The sequence below is a fragment of the Choloepus didactylus genome, chromosome X (genome assembly GCF_015220235.1).
Source record: "Choloepus didactylus isolate mChoDid1 chromosome X, mChoDid1.pri, whole genome shotgun sequence".
Classification (NCBI taxonomy): Eukaryota; Metazoa; Chordata; class Mammalia; order Pilosa; family Megalonychidae; genus Choloepus; species Choloepus didactylus.
Window position 1 is genome coordinate 14,262,828 of NC_051334.1, and position 17,862 is coordinate 14,280,689.

Here is a 17,862-nt window from a genome sequence, read left to right on the forward strand (position 1 = left end):
AGAATCTGGTGGAGGGGCAGGTGTCTGAGCCCGAAACTGCAAATTTTGAAAGCCACTGCACCTTGAAAATCGCCAAATACTTCCCTTTATCCCCAAATCATTCGGGCTCAATTCCGAAGAACAGGCAGGTGAGTCCCACATCGGATGAGGCAACAACAAAAACGCAACAACCGTTTCCTGATCCCGATCTCTCCCAAACGTAAAAATTCTTAAAACTTTTCCCGATCATAACCGAATACCGCCCCAGCAAACTACATGTCCCAGTAGGCTGCAGGCGCAGCACAGTGGGTACACTCTCCCTGCCCAGAACGCTGTATTACACGCCAATCCCTATCTGGGCCTGCGAGCCGTGGCCGCGCAGCCTATTGGGACTCGTAGTCCGCTTGAGTCCCTTCCACCGGTCCGCGCAGGCTCGGGCGGCAGGGGTCTGCCCTACCGCCCCGCCGAAGCCCAACCCACGCTTCAATGTTCCCCACCCCCATCCCGCTACCTCCCCTCGGGGGTCAACCTCCTCCGGTCACGTGAAGAAGCTCGCACGCGGCTATTGGCCTTGGGAATCCGGGGGCGGGGCGCGAGGCCCTGAGAGGTTCCGTGCCCCTCGTCGGGCCGCTTGTTTGGCCGTTGCCGTCACCTCATGGCGACGCAGGTAGAGGAGGCAACGCGGGGAAGAGGCGGCGGCGCTGAGGAGGCGACTGAAGCCGGACGGGGAGGACGGCGACGTAGCCCGCGGCAGAAGGTCAGTCCGGGGGACGCTTTCGTTGCTGCCAGGCGGGAGGGATGCTCAGTCTACCTTTTACGGGAGCCAGCTCTTCACTCCCCCCCGGGTTACCTTTAGCTACGGGGCGAACATCCGGTCCTCTTCCCTCCGGGGGGTGACGACAGTGGGAGCAGGTGTGTGTGTGGGGTGGGACCGGGAGGGATGGGGAGGGAGGGGGCGACGGTTGGGTTTGTGGGCGCGCGGCGGGAAAGGGGAGGGACGGCAGGGGGTGCATCCAGGTCTGCTGGGGAAGGGGTGCGACGCGGGGGCGCTCCAGGTGTGACAGCCACGTGCGGCCGGCACCGCGGGGCCCCGGGCGCCAGGTCTCCTCTCTCCCAGTCCCCGCCATCACCAGGCTCCCCGCGCTGGGCGCCGCAGTCGGGGGACTCTCTGGGGTCACGGGCTCGCCGTCCTCTCCTCGGGCAGGTGCGCAGGGCGCGCTGCGGGGTGCTCCCGGGCCGCGCTGGCGAGGCTGTTGCGCAGTAAGATAACCGCGCGGGAGCCGGGGCTGTGCTCCGCCGGCCCCCCCCCGCCCTTCTTCGGTCCCCGCCACTGCGCGGGCTGGCGAGCGGCGGGGCCGGGGGGACCACTGGCCCCCGGGGCTCGGCTCTGGGCGCCATGGGCTTGACCGCACGTGGGGCCAGGGATGGGGAGGTGATGCCAGAGGACCACGGTTTCGCAGAGTTGGGAGCAGCATCGGCTGATACGTCTTCCCAGTCCAGCCTTCCCCGTCCCCTTCCACCCCACCACGCCTTCCTTTCTCTCCTTTTTTTTTTTTTTTTTTTTTTTTAAAATTTAAGTGTGCGGGAACTTGCACCTCCCCGACCCTGGCCTTTGGTCTCTCACTCTGGGAGACAAGCTGGACCGTTCCCTTTCCCTTTCCCTTAACTTGACTCCCGTCAAGGAGTTTTCAGTTTCTGCCTGGATACAGGAAAATCGAGATCTCCTTCAGAATGGGACAGATCCACTCGTTCTGGAGTTCAGTGGGTGGAGCTCGAAAAAGATTGCACAACTAGTGGGCTACAGGGTGCAGGGCTTTCGGGGACCAGGAGTGGAGAATTGCGGGAAAAGGGCCTTGGAAAGTGGAAACCGATTTCTTTTTCCTTGTAGTTGAGCATAATGAAAGATTCAAGTTGTTGGACGTCCTGCTGGATCACTCAGGGCTGTTTAATATTACTTGATTATTCATTTGAGTACTCTTAAAAATCACTCCTGTATGAAATTACGAAATAATATTTTTCTCATGCAGTTCATGAACTTCAGAAGGGAGAAAGAACAAAGGTTCGGTTTATATCTGTGCAAAGTGTCAAAAATTAGCTTTTTGGGCCTGTTTCTAAGGTCAGGTCCCTCGGCATGTGGGTGTTACTACTTCTCAGTTGCCTCTGTTTCTCTCTCTCTACTGTGAAAGAAAGATCCAGTACTTTCAGGACCGAAAAAGAAGCTGTGGACCAGAATGTTCTCTAGGGATTCAACATTGTCACTTTGGACACTTAACTTATTCCCTGAGGGTGGGGAGCCAATCTCAGTGTTTGATTTCCGAAGTCCCCCAGGGGAGAACTGATAAAAAGCCACTGGAATTCAGGACATAAGTCTCTTTTATGTCACTGGGATAAGTACAAAAAGTCGTTGAATCAGGAACAGAGGTTTAATCAACCAGCATTTTAAATGACGAAGATAAGAGGTACAGAGTTCTGGTTAACAGCTAGGTGTGAATAGTTAGATCCTATTCGTATCTTTACAGTCTCATTTTTATACACTTACCTCATACTTCTTTGCTTATGCCTTCCTGGGCATCTTTTTCCTTTTGATTTCTTGCTCTCATTTAACTGACTGTGACATAGAATTTAAATACATACTTAAGTATTAGTTTTTGAATTTTCATTAAAAAAAATCAAGTGACTATCTTGTGCTTGCAAAAATCGCTTTTAGGTTTTTTCCTTATGACCTTTAATTTATTTTCTTTGTGTCACTATCTCGAAAAAAATATTCCTTAATTCTAGCTAACCTCTGCCCTCTTTCAGGAAGCAGAAATCATGTTTAACTAATTGGGTTGTTTCAAAAATATTGAAGGAGTTAAAAGAAAAGTGACTGTTTAGTCACTGTTTGGTTACGTTATGGGACTTGAAATGAGGAACAGTTGGAGATGGGTTTTATTGGTGACTGGTTGTTTTAACCATCTAGTTAGTCACCCTTGACCTCGGTTAATTGTGGCAGTGTTTCATAACTTCATCCATTTGAATGGTTTCTTGGGGTTACTTGTTACTTCTAAAGGTAATATTGTAAGTCCTTCTCCTGGGGTCTCTTAAGGAATTGTCTACAACTGTGCTGTCTAATGTGGTAGCCACTAGCTACATATGGCTGTTTACATTTACATTAAATTAAATTAAAAATTCCGTTTCTAAGTTGCACTAGCCACATTTCAAGTGATATTAACTAATGTGCCTTAGTGGCTGCCATATTAGACAGAGCAGATATAGCCCATTCCCCTCATTGCAGAGGGTTCTTTTGGACAGCACTGGTCTAAAAGGATGGAATATACATTATCAAGTATTCCAGGCATCTTTTGTAACATCAAGATCATTCATATTACTTCTTACATCCCTATGCAGAATTTATTTTTTAACATGGATTTTTTTTATTTACTAGCTTTTTGCTTGGAAATGTTAAAAATTATTTAACTATTGTTAAATTTGTTTTTAGATATATAAATAATCTAGAAGGATAAAAATATATGGAGCCTAGGCCCAAATTAACAAAATCTTAACATTTACTTAGTGCCTAATAGTTTTTACAGTGTATTTGTTGTACATACACTGATTCGGCATCACCCAGAGACTATGGAGAAGGACAGGCAGCTATCATTGTCCTCATTTACTGATGAGAAACTGGTCAGCAAGGTCAAGTGATTTGCCCAAGGGGTGAAGCTGAGTCTGGAACCCAATACCCTTTCTTGTATACTACAATAATTAGTGTGGTAGTGGGTAAAACAGTATAGATTTTGGAGTCATGACTCTTAGCACTCTGCCACTTATTAGCTGTGCAACCTTGGGCAAGTTTGCCAGTCTTTGTAATCCTAAATTCCATCATCTGTAAAGTGGGGATGATGCCAATACCTACCACATAAGATTGTTGCAAAGAATAAGAGTTCATGTAACTCATGGGGTACAGTGCTGGGCATGTAGAATTTCGGAGGGGAAGATGTCCAAAAGAGACTAATTTCTCTTTTGCCTTTAGAGTGCTACTAATTCTGTAAATCCGTCATCTAACTTTACTTTGTAATCTTACCTCTTCCCCAGAATCTCTAAATGATGGACATAATGTGGAGAAATTAGGTCAGGGTTGGAAGAAACCATTTCATTATCTTGTTTTGCCCCCCATCTGAGGACTTAATGAACTTCTACTCTTCTGTGAACAGAGATTAAGTAATGAGAAACAAAGCAGTCTTCTGTGTACGGGATTGTTGTCTCGTATCACTAAGCTTTGGTCAATTTCATTTTCACCTGCATCTAACAGGGAAAGCAGTAATGAGAGCAGACAAAATGTAGTAAGTTCTTCTAGTAATACCACCTTTTTATATCATAGTATGCCACATTTGTTCCTTATGTGATTACCAGAAGGCATTTTTAATGTTATTTTGTATCATTTATATTGGTTTTGAGTAGAGACATTTTATTTGGGAAAGTATATGTCAAATCCAGATTACGTGAAACAGGATGCATGTCATTTGCTTTTGTGGGATTCCTCACAGGAGTAAACAGGTTATTTTAAATAGATATGCTGTTGCAATTTTACACTTTTCAGGGAGTCTCCAAGGAAAGAAATTTGAATCCTCACTGTTTCATGAACTGCTGGGCACTTAAAATGTACCTGCCTTCTAATATCTCCAACTCTCTAAGGTAGGTTGTATCCCCAGGTATGCAGATAATGCACCTGAGGTTCAGTTAAAAACAAAACAAAACTTGCTTAAATACCATGGCTCATAGTAGGTGAAGTTTGCCTAGGGTTGATCTGTAATCGTGTAATTGAAAGTGCAACTGATGTACCTCACTGCATGACGACAGTTTCTGCTTACCTAGTAAATTTTAACCTAATATACAAATGAATCCCTTTGCTTTCTTCCACCAAATTCCCTTTTATTTGATGCTAACATGATTATTAGTAACTTTACTATGACAGATGTGACAGAATTTAAAACATGCAAAGGAGTATACAAATTTAATATTGTATTCATCAACATTAAGAATTAGCTATGCTTAAGTTTTTCCCAGGTGGGTCATTTCCAGAATAAGATAAAAATAGATGAGATGACCTTTAAGAGCCATTGAGACCCTGAGAGTATATTTTATGATTCTGTCTATTTCCTAGTTGAAATTCTGTTGGCACTTAAAACTACTTAAATTTTATTACTTGAAGGAAAAGCATATGAATGACCAGAGTTGTCTTCCTATGCTGTGAAAACTTAGGGTGTTGATTTGCATTCTATGATACGTTTTCACAATGTCCCCAGAATGATCTTCACTGCTCCCCACTTTCTACCCTTTATTCTTCCATGAGTAATATTTACTTACATGATAAATTGCTTTTTCTTTGTCATTTTTCTCTCAGAAAGGTCAGGGTAGAATGATTTGGTGAGGAAGATGTGCCAGTCGCTTAGAAACAAGTTTCTTTAAGGAGCTTTTGGATTCAAGTGTGGGCCATATTAAAAATGAGAATATATGCGTTTTGTAAAATATCCTTATTCAAATGTTATAACAGTTCTGTGTGGCAGCAATGTATATTAATTATATCTAATCTCAAAACTCTGGAAGATAAGTAGTGATCATCCCCATTTTACAGATGAGGAAATGGGGGTTGACCTGCCTATGGCCACACAGGAGGTAGGTAGTAAGTGGTATATTCAAAAGTAGGGCTTTTTAGGCTCCATAGCCATTATCCATTACATATATCTCATGCTCTCTTAACACATTTCCTGAGGATAGTAAGAGCCAAAAATATGGTCCTTATTGAATGTGAGCAAACCTTGGTAGTATATAAAATGAGTAATTGTTTTTGCTAAATGAAAATAGATTATAAAGGGTGGGGTTGGGTGATTAGGAGGCATCAGAGATCTATTGTAATCTAGGGACCAGGGGAGTTTTGAGCCTTATTCACTTATTACTTTTTGCTTCATTCATTTAGGCTCTAGGTTGACCTTCAGATATATGAATTAGGAGGTGTGCTGCCCTGTAACTCCCTGCAGAGGTACCCCCAAGTGTCATTTGGGTAAATTGAGATGTAGAGTGGAATAAGCTGCTTGTTGTTTGAAGTGCCAAGTTTAGAGAGACCCATTTTAAGTTCTGTTAAATAAAGTCCATACAACATGGTGTTAACAAAGAGCTAAAGTGGTCTGGATAAGTAGGATGAGTAAAAAAAGTCTTGATATTTTGAAGGTTGCATCATGATTGGTCCAAGTGGAGCTGGGGAAAGGTGACTTCATTAAATTGGAACAGGGATGTTCCACTTAGATAACCCATAAAAGTAGAGGACCATTTTACATCTAGGAGTCTGTGACTTGAAGATGCTAATTGTGTGACCCATCCCCTGCCCCTCTGCAAAATAGGTGAGACACAAGCATATTTAAATGGCTTTGGGCATTAAAATCTTGGGATTTCCTGACCCTTTTGCTGCAGAGATAGGTGGTGGGGCTAATACAGGTATCTCTCAGGTTGCAGTTAATTTTTGAATACAGTTTTAGAGCTAGAAGTGATTTTGCAAATCATGTGGTCCAACGCCCTTTATTTTTTATAAAAGAGATAGCCACAGAACTTAAATGTGAAATGTAATATAGACATCCTCATATTAAAAGGCAAATACAGATGTTACCTGTAAATATACATTATCAGAACCTACTATTACTATGAACATTATGAGGCTCAAGAAACTGTCTCAAAACTAGACCTCTTCCAGACCCTTTCTTTCATCCTTGGCTTCTTCACCAGTGGGGAAAATTAGGTTCTCACATTCCTTAGTTTAGCATTGGTTTGTTCTTTTCTCCTCATTTGCCTATTAATTACATATTACTGCCTCTGCATGTCTTCTCTGTCTTCTTACATACTATACCAGTAACTCTGGATCCTTTTGCTGCCAGAGATTATAGTTGGGACATAAATATTTTGATTGTTATTTCTTCTTGGTGGATTGCCTCTTTCATTATAGTCTCCTTTGTCTCTTATAGCAGTTTGCATTTCAAGTCTATTTTGTCCAATATTAGTATAGCTATCCCAGCTTTTTTTTGGTTATTCCAGTTTATGTCCCTTCTCAGAAGTCTCATCATTGCTGTCTTCACTCATTTATTTGTTTTCTTATTTTTAACAACTTTATTGAGATATAATTCATGTAGCATACAGTTCATCTATTTAACGTGCACAATCCAATGATTTTTAGTATATTCATAGAGTTTTGCAACTGTCACCACTCTCATTTATTCTTTTTTTTTTATATTTTCCTACAATTTTATAGAGTTATATTCACATACCATACATTTATCCACAGTGTACAATCAGTTGTTCATGGTATCATCATAAAGTTGTACATTTATCACTACAGTCAGCACTTGAACATATTGATTACTACAAGAAAAATTGTTTTTTTTTTTTAGCAATAAGAAAAAAATGATAAAAAGAAAAATAACATGTCATACAATACAATATACTAGTAAGGACAGCAAATAACACCACTAACCAAGAATCCCATATTCCTCCCCTATATCCCCCTCTCATATACATTTAGCATTGGCATATTACCTTTGTTACATTTAATGGAGGTATATTACAATGTTACTGTTGACCATAGACTCCAGTTTGCTTTGATTATGTTTTTTCCTGAATACCATCCCCTTTTCAACTCTCTACATGGTTGACATTCATTTGCTTTCCCACATGCAAAAACATTTTTATATTTGTATATTTAGTAACAGTCATTGGCCACTCCAGTTTTTGCCACGTTATACAGTCCCAGTCTTTATCATCTATCTTTACCTCTGGTGTCATACATTCTCCTATCCCACCTCTTTCAGCTTTACTCACAGACATCTTTGTTCAGTGTACTTACAATACTGTGCTACCATCACACAGTATTATGCTATCTATTTCTGGATCTATGCAATCAATCCTAAATATTCTGTAGTCCTTCAGCATCAAATCGCTGATCTCTGCCCGCTTTCTATCTCCTGGTCGCCTGTGTTGTCAGCTTTTAACTCCCAAAGTTTGTTCATTAATGTTTATTCATATTAGTGAGACCATACAGAATCTGTCCTTTTGTTTCTGGCTAACTTCACTCAACATAATATCCTCAAGGTTCATCCACATTATTACATGATCCATGTCTTTGTTCTGTCTTAGAGCTGTATAATATTCCATCATGTGTATATACCACAGTTTGTTTATCCACTCGTCCTTTGATGGACATTTGGGCTGTTTCCATCTCTTGGCTATTGTGAATAATGCTGCAATAAACATTGGTTTACAAATGTCTGTTTGTGTCTTAAGTTTCAGTTCCTCTGAGTATATACCCAGCAATGGAATAGCTGGGTCATATGGCAAATCTATATTTAGCTTCCTGAGGAACCTCCATACTGTCTTCCAGAGTGGTTGCACCATTCTACATTCCCACCAACAATGAATAAGTGTGCCTCTTTCTCCACATCCTTTCCAGCACTTGTCATTTTCTGTTTTTTGGATAATGGCCATTCTGGTAGGTGTGAGATGATATCTCATTGTGGTTTTGATTTGCATTTCCTTAATAGCCAGTGAAGTTGAGCATTTTTTCATATGCTTTTGAGCCATTTGTATTTCCTCTTCAGAAAAATGTCTGTTCATGTCTTTTGCCCATTTTTTAATTGGATTGTTTGTCTTTCTGTTATTGAGATGCAGGATTCCTTTATATATTCAGGATATTAAACCCTTATCGGATATGTGGTTTCCAAATATCATCTCCCATTGTGTAGGTTGCCTTTTTACTTTTCTGACAAAGTCCTTTGATGTACAAAAGTGTTTAATTTTGAGGAGATCCCATTTGTCTATTTGTTCTTTGGTTGCTCGTGCCTTGGGTGTGAGGTCTAAGAAACCACCTCCTATCACAAGATCTTTAAGATATTGCCCTACATTTTCTTCTAAGAGTTTTATGGTCTTGGTGCTAATGTTTAGGTCTTTGATCCACTTTGAGTTAATTTTGGTATAAGGTGTGAGATGGACATCCTCTTTCATTCTTTTGGAAATGGATATCCAGTTCTCCAAACACCATTTATTGAACAGGCTGCTCTTTCCCAGTTGCTTCGGCTTCACTGCCTTATCAAAGATCAGTTGTCCGTAGATGCGAGGGTCTACTTCTGAACACTCAATTCGATTCCATTGATCAGTATATCTGTCCTTATGCCAGTACCATGCTGTTTTGAGCCCTGTAGCTTTGTAATATGCTTTAAAGTCAGGTAGTGTGAGACCTCCCACTTCATTCCTCTTTCTCAAGATATTTTTGGCTATTCGGGGCACCTTACCCTTCCAAATAAATTTAGTTATTGGTTTTTCTATTTCTGTAAAGTAAGTTGTTGGGATTTGAATTGGTATTGCATTGAATCTGTAAATCAGTTTAGGTAAAATTGCTATCTTAACTATATTTAGTCTTCCAATCCATGAACATGGTATGTTCTTCCATTGTTTTAGGTCTTGTTCAATTTCTTTTAGCAGTTTCTTATAGTTTTCTGTGTAAAGGTCTTTTGTGTCCTTGGTTAAGTTTATTCCTAAATACTTGATTCTTTTGGTTGCTATTGTAAATGGGATTTTTTTCTTGATTTCCTCCTCTTGTTGCACATTACTTGTGTATAGGAACACTACAGATTTTTGCGTGTTGATCTTGTAGCCTGCTACTTTGCTGTATTCATTGACTAGTTCTAGTAGCTTTGCTGTAGATTTTTCTGGATTTCCTACATATAGAATCATGTCATCTGCAAATAGTGAAAGTTTTACTTCCTCCTCTCCAATTTGGATGCCTTTTATTTCTTTTTCTTGCCTAATTGCTCTAGCTAGAGCTTCCAGCACAATGTTGAATAACAATGGTGATAGTGGGCATCCCTGTCTTGTTCCTGATCTTAGAGGAAAAGCTTTCAGTCTCTCCCCATTGAGTGTGATGTTAGCTGTGGGTTTTTCATATATTGCCTTTATCATATTGAAAAAGTTCCCTTCTATTCCTATCCTTTGAAGTGTTTTCATCAGGAAAGGATGTTGAATTTTGTCAAATGCCATTTCTGCATCAATCGAGATGATCATGTGGTTCTTCTGCTTTGATTTATTGATGTGGTATATTACATTAATTGATTTTCTTGTGTTGAACCAGCCTTGCATACCTGGAATAAATCCCACCTGGTCGTGGTGTATAATTCTTTTAATGTGCTGCTGGATTCGATTTGCGAGTATTTTGTTGAGGATTTTTGCGTCTATATTCATTAAAGAAATTGGTCTATGATTTTCTTTTTTTGTAGTATCTTTGTCTGGTTTTGGTATTAGGGTGATGTTGGCTTCATAGAAAGAGTTAGGTAGCTTTCCCTCTTCTTCAATTTTTTTGAAGAGTTTGAGCAGGATTGGTACTAATTTGTTCTTGAATGCTTGGTAGAATTCACATGTGAAACCATCTGGTCCTGGGCTTTTCCTTTTTGGGAGCTTTTTGATGACTGACTCAATCTCTTTACTTGTGATTGGTTTGTTGAGGTCATCTATTTCTTCTTGAGTTAATGTTGGTTGTTTATGCTTTTCTAGGAAGTTGTCCATTTCATCTAAGTTGTCTAGTTTATTAGCATATAGTTGCTCATAGTATCTTCTGATTATCTCCTTAATTTCTGCAGGGTCGGTAGTTATATTTCCTTTCCCATTTCTGATTGCATTTATTTGCATCTGCTCTCTCTTTTTTTTTGTTAGCCTAGCCAGTGGTCCATCGATTTTATTGATTTTCTCAAAGAACCAACTTCTGGTTTTGTTGATTCTCTCTATTGTTTTCCTGTTCTCAGTTGCATTTAATTCTGCTCTAATCTTTGTTATTTCTTCCCTTCTGCTTGCTTTGGGGTTAGTTTGCTGTTCTTTCTCTAATTCCTCCAGGTGAGCAGTTAACTCTTCAATTTTTGCTCTCTCTTCTCTTTTAATATAGGCATTTAGGGCAATAAATTTCCCTCTCAGCACCGCCTTTGCTGCATCCCATAAGTTTTGATAAGTTGTGTTTTCATTGTCATTTGCCTCGAGGTATTTACTAATTTCTCTTGTAATTTCTTCCTTTACCCACTGGTTTTCTAAGAGGGTGTTGTTTAGCCTCCATATGTTTGTGAATTTTCTGACCTTCTGCCATTTATTTATTTCCAACTTCATTCCATTGTGGTCTGAGAAAGTGTTTTGTATAATATCAATATTTTTAAATTTGTTGAGACTTGCTTTGTGACCCAACATGTGGTCTATCCTAGAGAATGTTCCATGAGCACTTGAGAAAAAAGTGTATCCTGCTGTTGTTGGATGTAGTGTTCTATAAATGTCTGTCAAGTCTAGTTCATTTATCATACACTTCAACATCTCTGTTTCTTTAGTGATCCTCTGTCTAGATGTTCTATCCATTGATGAGAGTGGTGTATTGAAGTCTCCAACTATTATTGTAGAGGTATCTATTTCTCCTTTCAGTGATCGCAGTGTTTGCCTCATGAATTTTGGGGCATTCTGGCTTGGTGCATAAATATTTATGATTGTTATGTTTTCTTGATGAATTGACCCTTTTATTAATATATAGTGTCCTTCTTTGTCTCTTTTAATTGTTTCGCTTTTGAAGTCTAACTTGTCTGATATTAATATAGCTACTCCCGCTTTTTTCTGGTTGTTGTTTGCATGAAATATCTTTTTCCAACCTTTCACTTTCAGTCTATGTTTGTCCTTGTGTCTAAAGTGAGTTTCTTGTAGACAGCATATAGATGGGTCCTGTTTTTTAATCCATTCTGCCAGTCTGTGTCTTTTTATTGGGGAGTTTAATCCATTTACATTTAGTGTTATTGCTGTAAGGGCAGTACTTTCTACTACCATTTTGTTTTTTGGAATTTATATGTCATATCTTATTTTTTCCTCTCCTTTTACCTTTCCTGATAATCTTCGTTTCTACGCTCTCCTCCAACTCTCTCTCTCCTGTCTTTTCCTATCAGCCTGTAGCACTCCCTTTAGTATTTCTTGTAGTGCCGGTCTCTTATTCACAAACTCTCTCAGTGTCTGTTTGTCTGAAAATGTTTTAATCTCTCCCTCATTTTTGAAGGAAAATTTTGCTGGATATAGAATTCTTGGTTGGCAGTTTTTCTCTTTCAGTATCTTAAATATATCATGCCACTGTCTTCTTGCCTCCATGGTTTCTGCAGAGAAATCTGTACATAGTCTTATTGACTTTCCCTTGTACGTGATGGATTGCTTTTCTCTTGCTGCTTTCAGAATCCTCTCTTTGTCTTTGACAGTGGACAATCTGACCAGTAAGTGTCTTGGAGTAGGTCTATTGGGATCTATTCTATTTGGGGTACGTTGTACTTCTTGAATCTCTAATTTTCTGTCTTTTATAAGAATTGGGAAATTTTCAGTGAATATGTCTTCTATTACTCTTTCTGCCCCTTTTCCCCTCTCTTCTCCTTCTGGGATACCCATAACACGTATATTTGTGCGTTTCATGTTGTCACTCAGCTCCCTAAGACCCTGCTCATATTTTTCCATTTTTTTCACCATCTGTTCTTTTGTGTGTATGAATTCGAATGACCTGTCTTCCAGTTCACTGATCCTTTCTTCTGCCTGTTCAAATCTACTGTCGTGTCCCTCCATTGTGTTTTTCATCTCCTCCATTGTGGCCTTCATTCCCATGAGTTCTGCCATTTGTTTTTTTAAGTTTATGAATTCTTCTTTATGGTCAGCCAGTGTCTTCTTTATATCCTTCAGCTCTTTTGCTATATCTTCCTTCATTTCATCGAATTTATTTAGCATTAGTTGCCTCCACTCCTGTGTCTCAGCTGAGCTATTAGTTTGTTCCTTTGGCTGGTCCATGTTTTCGTGTTTCCTGGTATGGCTTGTTATCTTAAGTTGTCTAGGCATCTGATTTTCTTGATTAGTTTATTTTGGAGCTTGTTTTCTGTCTTTTACCTAGTGGTTTTCTTGTAGGTTGGCTTTGTTCTCTGGCCTCTGTTATTCAGTTCAACTTATTCTAGACCTCTAACTTAGGTTCTATTTAGTTGATCAGAACTTTTCCCCTCTTGTTTTTTCTGTTTCTTGCTCTGCCTCTATGTAACCTTTTTGTGAGTGGATCTCCTCAGATATGGTCGACCCTAGTCAGATTTTCCTAGTCTAGTGAGGCCCAGGTCTCATTGGGAGGGTATGGAATTTTCCTGAGAATGAGACCCTCCTATGAGGCCTTTAGAATCGGTGCTTTTCCTCTCCTGTCCAGCAGGTGGCGCTTGCCAGCCCGCAGCTCCCCCACCAGTGTAAGGAGGTGTGGAGCCTTTAGTTCTCCTGGTGACTCTGATCCTGTCGGGGGCGTGGCTGACTGAAGCTGGAATCTGAATTCCAGCCCCTGGGGTCTGAGTTCCCAAAAGGAGGACTGCCAGTTGAGCTGGACCTCCCTCCACTCTCCCAATCCTCAGAACTCCAGTTGTCTCTCAGGGGCACTATTCCCTTCTCCCCTCTCCTCTTTGGGGCATCTCCAGCTAGATTCCTTGGTCAGCCTGAGTTGCCAATTAAAGACGGGTGGAGGCCTTCAGCAGTGAATATGGAATTCAAAGACACTGTGGGTACTCTGTCTCCCCCCAAGCCCAGCCTAGTCCCTCAACCTGGGCTTTCCGATAGAAAATAACCACATATATTACTTTTAGATTAAAAAAAAAATAGAAAAGAAAAACAAGAAAAAGAAAAAACAAAAGAGTCTCTTTTAAAAGTCTTCCCCCAGCCTGGAAGTTTTGTCAGTGTCAGAATAGAGCATTTAAAGATATGCTTTGGGCTATTGTCTGATAATTACTCTCCAATAGCTTCAGTTCCACCCCTGCCGGGGGCTATTGAAATGCAAAAAGATAAGGGATCAGCAAGAAGCCAGAAGGGACAAAATGTAGGGGAAAAAATGGCTTTTTTGGAGTCTGGGAATGGGTGCCCGCTTTTACGTGCCCCCACTTCTCGGAGCCCAGCCCTTCTTTAGCACCCCAGCTCCCAAAATTAGTTAATTAATTTGTTAATTAATTCTGCAGTTGAGGCTGGGTTGAGCCTCCCTTCTTGCCCTCAGCAGATTGCTGTTTTTTGTTTTTTTTTTTCCCCCTTTCAGGGAGCCAGCAGCAAGACAGTCTGTGAGGTCTGGGTGGGGAGGGGCGCCAGACCCCTGGTCCGGGGAACTTACAATGTTCGCTGCCATCTCAGCTTTTCCTCCAATTCCAAACTTGCGTCCGATGTGTGACTGGTTACTGGAGACCCCGAAAACACTGTTTCATATAGTTCTTGGGTAATTGTCAGCTGCTCTAGGGGAGAGACGAAATTCTGCTCCTCACCACTCCGCCATCTTGCCCCGCCCTTCTCATTTATTCTTAACATGATCTGGGAAGAACCTACTCTTTGGAATGTGATAAGAATAAAGAATTCAGTCTCTACTTTCCCTGACCTTGGACAGATTGCTTTAAATTACCTGACCACTGAGGCTCTTCATGGTATTTGCCTATAAGATAGTTTTGAGGATTAAAGGATAAAGTATATCAGATACTGTTGCAGATGGCTTCTGAGTGAGCTAGAGCGATGAAGGCCAAGGAAAAATGGTTTAGACCAATTCTCCCTCCCCACTCATTTGGATTATACCGGTTGGTACATCAGTCACTTAACAAAAAGGGGGGAAGCACCCTATAGTCGACCTAGGTGTAGTTGACCAAGCAGGGAGTGGCACTCTTCTCCCTGTTCTCCTACCTGGTCCCGGGGCATTTTTCCTACAGATGCTTCTGCCAGGCAATTGGTGCTAGGGTTTGGGCCCCTTCTAGACCAAGTTTTGATGGATCTGGACTTCTACTCTCTGTCCCTGTTCCTACCACACTCAGGGTAGCAGTTCTCAGGCATTTTGGTATCAGGATCTGTTAGCAAACTTACACGTTAATTGAGAACCCCGAAGAACTTTTGATTATGTGGGTTATAGCTAATAATATTTACTGTATTAGAAATTAAAACAAATGTAAAAGTGTTTTATTTTTAATTCATTAAAAAAGGAATGAATGTACTTATTATTGATTGCTGTGCAACAAATCCCCCCAAAACTTAGTGGCTTGAAACATCTCACAGTTCCTCTAGGCCAGGAATCTGGGTATGGCTTAGCTAGGTCCTCTGCTTTAGCTTCTGTCTCTGATTACCATCACCGGAAGGCTTGACCTGGAAGCATCTGCTTCCTAGCTCACTCATGGAGTTGTTGGCAGGATTCAGTGCCTTGCAGGCCTTCCTGGGTTCCTTGCCTTGTGGGCCTCTTCATAGGGGTGATAGAATGGGGAATTAATGCTTGTACAGAATTTCTGTTTAGGATGATGGTAAAGGTTTGGAAATGGGTGGTGGTGATGGTAGCACATTATTGTGAGTGTAATCAACAGCACTGAACTACATCAGTGAATGTGGTTAAAAGAGGAAACTTTAGGATGTGTATATTACTAGAATAACAATTAAAAGATAAAACATAGGACTGTACAGCACAGTGAACCCTATTGTAGATGATGGACTAAAGTTAATAGTACAAGTTTAAGAAAGTTCTTTCATGGGTTATTACAAATGTGATAACAATACAAGGTGGTAATAATAGTGATATATGGGAAAAATACACCTAATGTAAAATAATGGACGATAGATAGAACTATTTTAATGATCTTTCATCAGTTGTAACAAAGGTAACAAATGTTCCATACCAGTGCAAGGTGTTAGTGGTGGGGTGGTGTACCGGAATCCTGTATTTTATGCATGATTGTTTTGTAAACTCAGAACTTCTCCAATAAAAAAACAAAACAAAAACTGCCTGTCTTCTCACTAATTTTTGTTTTGGGAAACTGTTATTTTTAATTTAAAAATGTTACTTATGTTAACATGTGTGGGAGGCAGCTTCTGACCTGGCCCCGCCTGCTGGTATTCACAAACTTGTGTAATCCCCTCCACTTGAGTGTGTGCTACACCTAGTGACTTGCTTCTAATGAAAAGAATGGGCCAAAGTGAAGGGATGTCACTTCCATGGTTACCTTAAAAAAGACCGTGACTTCCTCCTCTCTGTTGCTGCACTCTCTCTTGTTCACTTAGGTGAAGCTAGCTGCTGCTTTTTAAATTTATTGAGACTTGTTTTGTGACCCAATGTGTGGTCTCTCCTGGAGAGCAATCCACGTGCACTTGAGAAGAATATATAATCCTGCTGCTTTAGGGTGCAGTGTTCTGTATATGTCTGTTGAGTCTAGTTCATTTATCGTATTATTCAGGTTCTCTGTTTCCTTATTGATCCTCTGTCTAGATGTTCTATCTATTGATGAGAGTGGTGTGTTGAAATCTCCAACTATTATTATAGAGACATCTATTTCTCCCTTCAGTTTTGCCAGTGTTTGCCTCATGTATTTTGGGGCACCCTGGTTAGGTACATAAATATTTTGATATATAGTTGTCCTTCTTTGTCTCTTATAGTTTTTCATTTGAAGGCTGTTTTGTCTGCTATTAGAATAGCTATCCCAACCTTTTTTTGTTTTTTGTTTTTTTTTTTTTTTGGTTGCTGTTTGCTTGGAATATCTTTTTCCAACCTTTCACTTTTAACTTGTTTGTATTTTTGGGTCTAAGGTGAGTCTCTTGTAGACAACATATAGTTGGATCATGCTTTTTTTAAATCCATTCTGCCAATCTGTGTCTTTTAATTAGGGAGCTTAATCCATTAACATTCAGTGTTATTACTGTAAAGACAGTCCTTACTTCACCCATTTTGTCCTTTGGTTTTTATATGTTTTGGTTCGCGGATACTGATGAAGTGCAATATACCAGAAATGGACTGGCTTTTAACAATAGGGATTTATTAGGTTGCAAATTTACAGTTCTAAGGCTGTGAAAATGTCCCAATTAAGGCATCAACAGGACAATACCTCCTCTGAAGACGGGTTACCAGCAAGCTTTGGTTCCTCTGTCAGGTAGCAAGGCACATGGTGATGTCTGCTGGTCCTTCTCTCCCATCTTTGCGTCAGCTTCTGGCTCCTATTTGTGGCTTTTTTTTTTTCTAAATGTCTCTGGGTAGTTCTCTCTTAATTTCATCTCTTAGCTTCTGTGTGTGTTTTATCCTCTTATAGAGGACTCCAGTGAGAGGATTAAGACCCACCTTGAATGAGGTAGGTTACATCTCAATTGAAATAACCTAATCAAAAGGTCCCACCCACATTAGGTCTACAGGAATGGATTCAAAGAACATGATCCTTTCTGGGGTATATACATCTCCAAACTACCATGTATGTCATATCTTTTTGGTTTCTTTTTACCCTTTTAGTTACCCTTACTGATAATCTTCATTTCCACACTCTACTCTAAGCCTTTCTCTCCTGTCTTTTTCTTTCATCCTGCAGAACTCCCTTTAGTATTTTTTGTAGGGCAGTTCCCTTGTTGACGCATTCTCTGTTTCTGTTTATCTGTGAGTATTTAAACTCATTTTTGAAGGACAGTTTTCCCAGATAAAGACTTCTAGGTTGGCAGTTTTTCTCTTTCAGTACCTTAAATATATCATACCACTGCCTTCTTGCCTCCATGTTTTTTTTTTTAATTCAATTTTATTGAGATATATTCACATACCATATAGTCATCCAAAGTGTACAATCAGTTGTTCACAGTACCATCATATAGCTGTGCATTCATCACCCCAATCCATTTTTTGAACATTTTCCTTGTACCAGAAAAAGTGTAAATAAGAATAAAAAATAAAAGTAAAAACAAACACCCACATCATCCCCTCCCTCCCACCCTATTTTTCATTTAGTTTTTGTCCCCATTTTTCTACTCATTCATCCATACACTGGATAAAGGGAGTGTGATGCACAAGGCTTTCACAATCACACTGCCACCCCTTGTAAG

The 17,862-nt window shown here is 40.4% G+C and overlaps 1 protein-coding gene across 2 annotated transcripts in view; it reads left to right on the forward strand.

The window, feature by feature from the left end:
• Positions 1-626: 626 nt before the first annotated feature.
• Positions 627-17,862, forward strand: part of TXLNG (taxilin gamma) — a 65,319-nt gene continuing 48,083 nt past the window's right edge. Inside the window, exon 1 of one of the 2 annotated variants that reach the window (XM_037822151.1) lies at positions 627-736. In XM_037822151.1, coding sequence (XP_037678079.1) covers positions 635-736 — 102 coding nt within the window. In that variant the 5' untranslated portion in view covers positions 627-634. Of the gene's footprint in view, positions 737-4,607; positions 4,654-17,862 lie in introns of those variants that run through there. The other variant, XM_037822153.1, reaches the window with a different exon arrangement.